This window comes from Mandrillus leucophaeus, unplaced genomic scaffold (genome assembly GCF_000951045.1).
Source record: "Mandrillus leucophaeus isolate KB7577 unplaced genomic scaffold, Mleu.le_1.0 Scaffold253, whole genome shotgun sequence".
Taxonomy (NCBI): domain Eukaryota; kingdom Metazoa; phylum Chordata; class Mammalia; order Primates; family Cercopithecidae; genus Mandrillus; species Mandrillus leucophaeus.
In genome coordinates this window covers 35,096-44,391 of record NW_012102621.1, presented here as the reverse complement: position 1 = coordinate 44,391, position 9,296 = coordinate 35,096, and the positions used below count along the sequence as shown (strand labels likewise).

Below are 9,296 nucleotides of genomic sequence, written 5' to 3'. Positions count from 1 at the left end.
GCTCACTGCAACCTCCGCCTCCCGGGTTCAAGCAATTCTCCTGCCTCAGCCTCCCAAGTAGCTGGGACCACAGGTGCATGCTACCACACCCAGCTAATTTTTTGTATTTTTAGTAGAGACAGTGTTTCACTGTGTTAGCCATGATGGTCTCGATCTCCTGACCTCGTGATCTGCCCGCCTCGGCCTCCCAAAGTGCTGGGATTACAAGCTTGAGCCACCACAGCCAGACAAAAGAAGGCTTTTAAGAGAAGCAACCTCTGTAAGAAAAGAAAGTCTAAAATTTATTTTTAAAAGTATATTAATTGTAACATTCATCAATAATAGAAGTATGTAATACTTTCATTTCAACAAAGTTTTTTCAGGAGAGAAATATTCTTATTTGGGGGACTTTTAGGGCTTATTTTGGGGGCCTCTTAGGGCTAAAGAGAAACCAGCTGCTCATATTAGAAGACCTTGGTGTTATCAAATGCTAGTTTATACCATATGCATTAGACATATAAAAAATCACTACCTATCTTCGGCTGAGATAAAAAGCAAGAGGTAAAGCTCCAAACAGCTGTTCCTAACTTACCAACTACTCTTGCCTCCCACAGCTTTCTGAACAAGGTAAATCCTGAATAGCGATAATCATTCAACTTCATCTCTGCAAAAAGCATTTATTTTCCTCCCAGGGAAAAACAAACAGTGCCTGTTGTCTAGCAATAGTTAAACAAGTCCCCCAAACACATCTATTATAATACATACCTCTGAGAAGCCACGGCAAGAACACAATGTTCCTTATGGGCCAAGGATGAGAGGACAGGAACAGGTATCCTCCAAGTTGATACAGTGACTTGTAAACCTGCTTTATCTTATTGGAGTCTCAGTTTCTACATTTGTAAGTATTTTTTGTCTGATTCAATAGTACAGTATTTAATTAAGAACCACAACTTTTGTCTCCTCCCATCTTCTTGTTTTGTTTTTGAGATGGAGTATCACTCTGCTGCCCATACTGGAGTGCAATGGTGCAATCTCCTGAGTAGCTGGGACTACAGGCGTGAGCCACCACACCTGGCTAATTTTTGTATTTTTAGTAGAGATGGGTTTTCACCATATTGGCCAGGCTGGTCTCGAACTCCTGACCTCAGGTGATCCACCCACCTTGGCCTCCCAAAGTGCTGGGAGTACAGGCATGAGTCACCACACCCAGCCGTCTCCTCTCATCTTCTAAGAACTGGATACTATCATTTGAAAGTCTTATTCTTAATCATCATGGTCTCTACGCTTGAGGGTGTCTGTGAGAATATGAAGACATACTGTAATTACTGGCTCATTAAGCATCATAATCTTCCTAGTTGCAAAGGCTTAGCCAAGTATTGTATAAGGTGTAACTATGAGTATTTAACCTTACAAATTCCTCAAGAAGACAGGCGGAAAATAGGAAAGAAAAGGGCAAAAATAGGCCGGGCACAGTGGCCCACCTGAGGTCAGGAGTTCGAGGCCAGCCTGGCCAACATGATGAAACATTGTCTCTACAAAAAATACAAAAAATTAGCCAGGCGTGTTGGTGTGTGCCTGTAATCCCAGCTATTCAGGAGGCTGAGACAGGAGAATTGTTTGAACCCAGGAGGCAGAGGTTACAGTGAACCGAGATCGTGCCACTGCACTCCAGCCTGGGCAACAAGAGCAAAATACCGTCTCAAAAAATAAAGAAAGAAAGAAAGAAAGAAAAGAAAAGGGCAAAAATACCCGACAGTGGAAAGGAGGGAGCAAAGTTAACTGCACAGATCACATCTCAGTCACAGAGAGCAGTATGTGAAGGGGGGAAAAAGCCTCTAATCACTTGACTCAGATATATGTTGGAGATGCTAGAGATCCAACTCCACGTTCCAAAAAACTGTGTTCCCAGAGACCACTACTGCAGTGTCGATTCACACAGACCTTATAACATGAGTAAACACTTCCAGATAAAGACACTAATGGAAAAATAGCATACAATAGGAAAGTTCTATTTCTAAAAACTTTACTATTTAACTGGAATCACACCTTTATTCCGGAACAAAAAGAAAATTGCTGAACAGAAGCAGATACTGTTATAACTCTTCCTTAAGATAAGCTTCTTCATAGGCAGTGTTTCCTAGGGCTTGTTAGTGCACGATCAAACCAGAAAGGTAAAGATGAAATGGCTTTCCTGTTTCTTGATTTTTATCTACCAGCAATAATATGAGGCACGCTCATAAAGAATTGCATTACATTTATAATTAAACTCTAGAAAAGCATAATTCTGAGCTAAATATTCTGCCTAAAAAATCTTTTCCAAACAATCTTTCCTGGTCACTTGCTCCTTGCACTCACAACTTGTTTCTTAATTCCTGTGCTTTTTATCCCTCCTTTCTATGCAAGGTTTTATCCAAAAAGTATACCCCTTACCAGAAAGTGATCTGCAGGGATCACATCTTACTCACCTGGTGTCTCTGTCAGCACTCAGCACTGGGCTTTGGCCACAGCTCACCTTCGATTCATAAAAATTATACATCAAGGCCGGGTATGGTGGCTGACATCTGTAATTCCAGCACTTTGGGAGCTGAGGCAGGCAGATCACTTGAGGTCAGGAGTTCGAGACCAGCCTGGCCAACACGGCGAAACCCCATCTCTATTAAAAATACAAAAATTGGCTGTGCGCAGTGGCTCACACCTGTAATCCCAGCACTTTGGGAGGCCGAGGCAGAGGACAGGAGATCAAGACCATCCTGGCTAACACTTGGTGAAATCCCGTCTCTACTAAAAACACAAAAAATTAGTTGGGTGTGGTGGCGGGCGTCTGTAGTCCCAGCTGAGGCAGGAGACTGGCGTGAACCCAGGAGGCGGAGCTTGCAGTGAGCCGACATTGAGCCACTGTACTCCAGCCTAGGCCACGGGGCGAGACTCCATCTCAAAAAAATAAAAAATAAAAAAAACAAAAATTAGATGGGTGTGGTACAAAAATAATCCCAACTACTTGGGAGGCTGAGGCAGGAGAATTGCTTGAACCCAGGAGGCAGAGGTTGCAGTGAGGCAGAGGTTGCATCAAGGTGAGATTGCGCCACTGCACTCCAGCCTGGGTGACAGCAAGATTCTGTCTCAAAAAATATATATATATAAATCAAAACAGGTTTCTGCTTTAGGTGACAACGGATGACATTAAGCTCAAGCAACTTCTACCTATAACTCATAATCCTGGACACAGTAGAGCAAAGACGGAAATAGGGACCATCAATAGCTCTGCCACTGACTTCCCCTGAAATCTTGAATAAATCAAGAATGAACAAAGCCATAAGTATCTAGTATCAGGAACTTTGTACTATGGCCGAGTCCTATCAGTTTTCCCTGACAGCCAGTATTAGATAATCATTTACAGCCTTAGCCACCATGCACCTGTATGCAAAACCCTCACATTATAACATTGCACTTGGCTTTATATGAAAGCTACAATTACAGCTTCTCATCTCCTGCCATTCTATATAAAAGAGTGGGATCTACAAAGCCATACACTGGTCATTTCAACCTTGCCTAACAGGGGTTCCTTTCTCATGCTTTTTAAGGAAGGAGCAGGAATAGAAATTATCGGAGTCCTTATCAGTAAGTAATGATCAGGAATGTTCTATTGATGCTGCTATAAACCTCCAGCATAACAGCAAGGTGACAAAGAATTTTCTAAAATTAGGCCCAAATAGGAGGAAAGAAATGCTTAGCTCAGGATGAGTTCAAGAACCAAAAATGGACTGAGTTGTGCTGACTGAGGTCAGAAACAGGGTCAAAGTTGCCTCTTTCAGAGATGAGAATTAGATATAACAAGTAATTGGCTGGGCACGGTAGCTCACACCTGTAACCCCAGCACTTTGGGAGGCCAAGGCAGGTGGATCACTTGAGGTCAGGAGCTTGACATCAGCCTGGTCAATATGGTGAAATCCCATCTCTACTAAAAGTACAAAAATTAGCCAGGTGTGGTGGTGGGCGCCTGTAATTCCGGCTACTTGAGAGGCTGAGGCAGGAGAATCGCTTGAACCCGGAGAGCAGAGGTTGCAGTGAGCCAAGACTGTGCCACTGCACTCTACCCTCGGCGACAGAGCAAGAATCTATCTCAAAAAAAGAAAAAGAAATTGCCAGCTCTTAGCACTGTCCAGTGGAACCTTCTTTGGCAATGGAAATGTTCCACATCTGTGCTGCCCAATGTAGCAGACATTAGCCATATGTGGTGGTTGAACACTTGAAATGTGGCCAGCATGATTGAGGAAAGGAATGTTAAATTGTGTTTAATCTTAATCTCAATGTAAACTGCCAAATATGGCTAGTGGCTACCAAACTGCAACTGTAGCTCTAGATTCCCTAAATTAGGGACTTTCAACCAGAGGCAATTCCCTCCACCCCTTGGGGGACAGCTGCCTCCATCTGGAGACATTTCTTATTGTCACAACTGGGGGTAGGGAGTGCGACTAGCATCTACTGAGCGGAGGTCAGGGACACTGCTAAGCATGCTGCCATGCACAGGCCTGCCCCTACGACAGCGAATTATCTGACCCAAAATATCAGTAGTGCGGACGCTGAGAAACTGCTCTAAGTTTCCTCAAGGATAGAATTAAAGTAAATGCAAAACAAACTGTAGCATACCTTGTCTAAACATAATACCCAGGAAGAATGAGATTTCTTAACCAACAGAAAAAGGTCTGGGCCATTCTACAAGTTTAGAGTAGCAGCTTTTGACCTGGCATGGTGGCTCATGCTTATAGTTCCAGCACTTTGGGAGGCTAAGGCAAGAGGACGGCTTGAGCCCAGGAGTTTGGGACCAGCCTGGGCAATATAGTGAGACCTTGTCTCGATTAAAAAAATTTTTTTAATTAGCTCAGTGTGGGGGTGAATGCCTGTAGTCCCAGCTACTCAAGAGGCTGAGGCACGAGGATCTCTTGAGCCCTGGAGACGGACGTTGCAGTGAGCCAAGATTGTACCACGGCTCTCCAGCCTCGGTGACAGAGAGAGATCCTGTCTCAAAAATAATACTATAACAGGTTTTTACTGAAAGGTGTATGTGTTTAATAACTTAAAATCTTCATCATTATAGTGATTACTTCCTGTGGCATTTTCTTTATTGAATATTAACATAAGTACACACTGTGAGGCTCTGCTACAGGGCCTTGTTCCTTATGCCTTGAACATACAGTGGAGGGCGGGGGCAAAGCCCCTACTGCTACTCTCCTAATTTGAATTCCTTGCCTCCTCAATTAACCCACCTGATCATCTGATTTATTGGGACATCACTATCTCAGATACAACAAAACTGATACTGTTGTGAAAGAAAAGCAAATCATGACAAGAAAATGGCTCTGCTATCACAGGTCTGCAAGTTTACATATCAACAGAAAAAGCAAGGGACAGAATTATATTTGGACCAAATCCCAATCATCAAGTGATTCTACTAAAAGATGATCCCATACCACATTTTTTTTTCACATACTACATTTTAAAGTGAGAGATGTTATTTTAAATTTTAGAGGGTGAGTATCAAATAACATTGTGGTTTCTGTAATCAGTATAAATTATGCAAGGATCAGTTTAAATGGGTTCATAACTGCTCACATAGCTCTCAAGTTTATACTAACAACATAGAATTTAACGCAGCATAGTCTATTCCTCAAAGAAACAGGAATAATGAACACAGTTACATGTTTCACTTTGACTCAGACTATTTTTCAGAACATAAAGTCATCAACACTCACATCACAGCAATGCTTTTTCTTTTCTGCCCAATTAGCACCAACATAAATTGTTCATTCCATCTAAGACCCTCTATTACTTCAGGGAATATAAACGTAAGTCCCGGCCAGGCGCAGTGGCTCACACCTGTAATCCCAGCACTTTGGGAGGCTGAGATGGGCGGATCACAAGGTCAGGAGTTTGAGACCAGCCTGACCAACAAGGTGAAACCCCGTCTCTATTGGGAATACAAAAATTAGTCGGGTGTGGTGGCATGCGCCTGCAGTCACATCTGCTCGGGAGGCTGAGGCAGAAGAATCACTTGAATCTGGGAGGCAGAGGTTGCAGTGAGCGGAGATCGCACCACTGCACTCCACCCTGGACAACAGAGCGAGGCTCTATCTCAAAAAAAAAAAAAAAAAAGTAAGTCCCAGTCATAGTTCTGAAAAACTTACACTCAGAATTTTCACACTGACCTAAGGCAGAAACTTCCAGCCCACATGTTCTGAATTCCTAAAAGATCACTGCAATTTTTGTGAATGCTCCAATATCAAACACACTGGAATTGCAGTCCCTCTTGATACCTTCATTGAGAGAGTTTAAGATATTTTATCATCAATTAACACTTAGGGAGCAACCACTGTAATCTACTGATCAAATGCCAGAAAAGAAGTATTTAAAGCAGGATTCCGACCCACTCTGCAGATTTTCCTATAAAGGCTAATTACTCCTGGAGGAAAGATCATCCCAGTTCTTTAGGATTCCAATTACAATCACATGAAGCCCATCCACCTTCTTAGGAAATTGAAAACACCACTTTGCATCATTTTGTACTCAACTGCTGGTGGTTTAAACATGATCTTGACCAGGATTTCTCAGCCTCAACACTGCTGACATTTTGGGCCAGAGAATTATCCAGCGTGGGGAGCTGTCCTGTACCATGTAGGATGTTTAGCTGTGTCCCTGGCCTCTACCCACTAGGTACCGGTGGCACCTCCCTGCCCCCATTGTGACAATCAAAAATATGCCCAGAGATAGCCAAATGTCCCCTGGGGAAATAAATTGCCCCCTGCTTTAAGAACCACTCACCTGGACAAACTCAAAGTACCAAAAGGTAGACACTCTGCTAATCAGAAGACGGTAAAGACTTTATTACCAGCCAGGAAAACACATAACATTCACTCCAGAGATGGCACAAGAAAACCATATTATCTTTTTCTTGTCTTCCATCCAATGTATGCTAAGCAACCGAGGAGTAGGCTACACCACTATGAGCACATGAAGACATCTGGCCTTTTACAATTATTGCCTTCAACTCTCCAGTGACAAGTGAACAAATCTACAGTAGCTGCTGCCTTGAAAAAAGACAAAATATATTATTCCTACCAGCTCAAAATTCAAATGTAGCCGTCTTAAAACACTAGCATTGCTCCTGAATGCCACATGCATGAAAAGCCGGGTGTGCACTGGACTGGACAAGCTGACTCCCAAGCTGGAACAGAGAGAAGGGCTTTGAGGAAGGGCAGAATGTCAGGTACCGAAAGCAGGAATCCATGAAGAAACCGAAACCGGTTCCCATTTACAAGCCCTAACACTGGGACAATGAGAATCCGTTTCACATGGTAGAGTAGTCAGCCAGGTACACCACGCTGCCGTTCCCCTAAAAGGAAATCAGAGGTAGGCTCTGTTACCAGTGGATTTGGAGTTGACTCGGGGATATCTCTTCGCCACTGGAAAGGGGGAGCCAGGAAGTTGTGGGGCAGCTGCGATCCCTGAAACTCAATTCGCAATCTACGCAATACCCACCCCTTTCTGGAACTCATAGAGGTTCTACCGCCCGGTGTTCGCAGGCTTAGCATCGGAATCACCTTCGTGGGGCGGAGTGGGAGGGGGACGGTGGCGGTTAAACATGCAGATCTCGGTCCCGCCCCCAGAGGTTCTGACCCCGGGACTGAACCTCCACATTTTACCAAAGGCCCCAGGTGATTCCCACGCAGGCTGAAGTTGGAAAACTACCGCTTTAGCAATTTTCATTCCTAACTTGGAGACCAAGAAAAACCTACAGGTTTGCAGCTGGCTCCGAAATAACTGCGGCTTCTTTCCGGGAGCATCTGGGGTCGCCAACGGAGAGCTCCCAGTCCTCCGAAAGGGCCAGCCGAGTTCAGGCCGGCCACTCACGGAACCTCGGCAGGGCCCAAGGTCGGCCCCACGGTCCCAGTTCTGGGCTCCGGGCCCCTCACGGCCCCCACGGAACCCCGCCCAGCCTCTTCGGCCCACGGGGACCCGAGAGACACCCGGTCCCGTCACGCGCCCGGGCCCCAGCCGCCCTCCTGGCGAGGCCTCCTCAGGCGGGGCCCGTCAGCCCGCGTCCCCCTGCCCGGGTCACAATGGCAGCTTGAGACTGGCAAACAGTCGCCTCGGAGGCGGGAGCCCCGGGCCGCAGCGCCGTCCCCATCGCCCCCTCCCGGTACGGACCTTCTCCAGGGACGCGTCCATGGCTGAGGCGGCCGGTGGTGGCCCAATGGTCCCGGGCGCTACTTCCTCCTCCCGCGCCCCGCCGCTGTTTCCACGCTGGCAGCGCTGACGTCCTCCGCGCCCGTGGCCGGCGGGGCGGAGAGGAGGAGGAGCTGCCCAGCGGCGCCGCGGGCTGGCGAACCTGCGGGTTGAGGGGCGGCGGGGCGGCGGGGCGGGGCCCCGTGGAGGTGGGCGGAGCCCTCTGGGATTCCGTACCTGGGCCTCACGCCGGCCCTCCTTAACGTGCGTAGGTGAAAAGGGGAGGATGCCCGGTGGATTGTTCACCAAACTCACTCTTTCCAGCAGCCTGTCGGAATCAACAAGGTAGAAGTATAATAATCACAAAGTACTATTCATGGAGTGAAAGGCTGGAAATACTAGTGACGCACCTGCACTTCCGGACCCAGGGTTCCAAGTCTCCCGCCTCCCCTCCCGCCGTCATCCCTCGAGAATGGAACAGGCCATTCGCCACGAAGGCGGTGAGCGAGCGAGCACCCTTGCACATGCGCAGGACTCACAGCGTCCTCGGCGCCCAGGGACTTGGGGTTTTTGGGTTTGGGGGCTGCTTGGTGAACGCTGTTCGGCGAAGGCACTGATCTAAGCAGAGGTGTTTGTCTCAGACCTTCCCGCCGAATTATAGACTGGAAAAAATTGTTCAGACAACTGGGCCAGCCTCCTTCATGTAACAATTATAACTTGTCAGGTAATGGGTAATAATAATAATGATAATATTAATACATCAGCTGCTGCTCTTCCATTTTCCTATTTCAGCAGCTCTAGGAGATCATCATTATCCCCATTTCGCAGTGCCGATCTAGGTATGATTCAGACCCGAGCCCCATGAGTCCACATACCGCTTCCACTCCCACTTTACTTTAAATGTTTTAAAAAGTTAATTTTTTATTAATTTTTTTATCTTGTTACCGATGAATTGAAGAGAAAAAAAATTTAAATCTCATTTTAATAAAGAAGCGGGGACGTCTCACTCTGTTGCCCGGGCTGGCTTCGAACTCCTGGCCTCAGGTGATCTTCCCGTCTCAGCCTCCCAAAGTGCTGGGATTACAGGCGTGAGCTAC

At 46.3% G+C, this 9,296-nt stretch overlaps 1 protein-coding gene across 4 annotated transcripts in view; it reads right to left on the bottom strand.

Moving 5' to 3' along the window:
* The window catches only part of PDXDC1 (pyridoxal-dependent decarboxylase domain containing 1), a 65,075-nt gene extending 56,470 nt beyond the window's left edge, over nucleotides 1–8,605 (bottom strand). For 3 of the 4 annotated variants that reach the window (XM_011983652.1, XM_011983654.1, XM_011983655.1), the window contains exon 1: nucleotides 8,182–8,605. In XM_011983652.1, coding sequence (XP_011839042.1) covers nucleotides 8,182–8,202 — 21 coding nt within the window. In that variant the 5' untranslated portion in view covers nucleotides 8,203–8,605. The remainder of the gene's footprint in view (nucleotides 1–8,181) is intronic. The other variant, XM_011983651.1, reaches the window with a different exon arrangement.
* Between the last annotated feature and the right edge of the window lie 691 nt (nucleotides 8,606–9,296).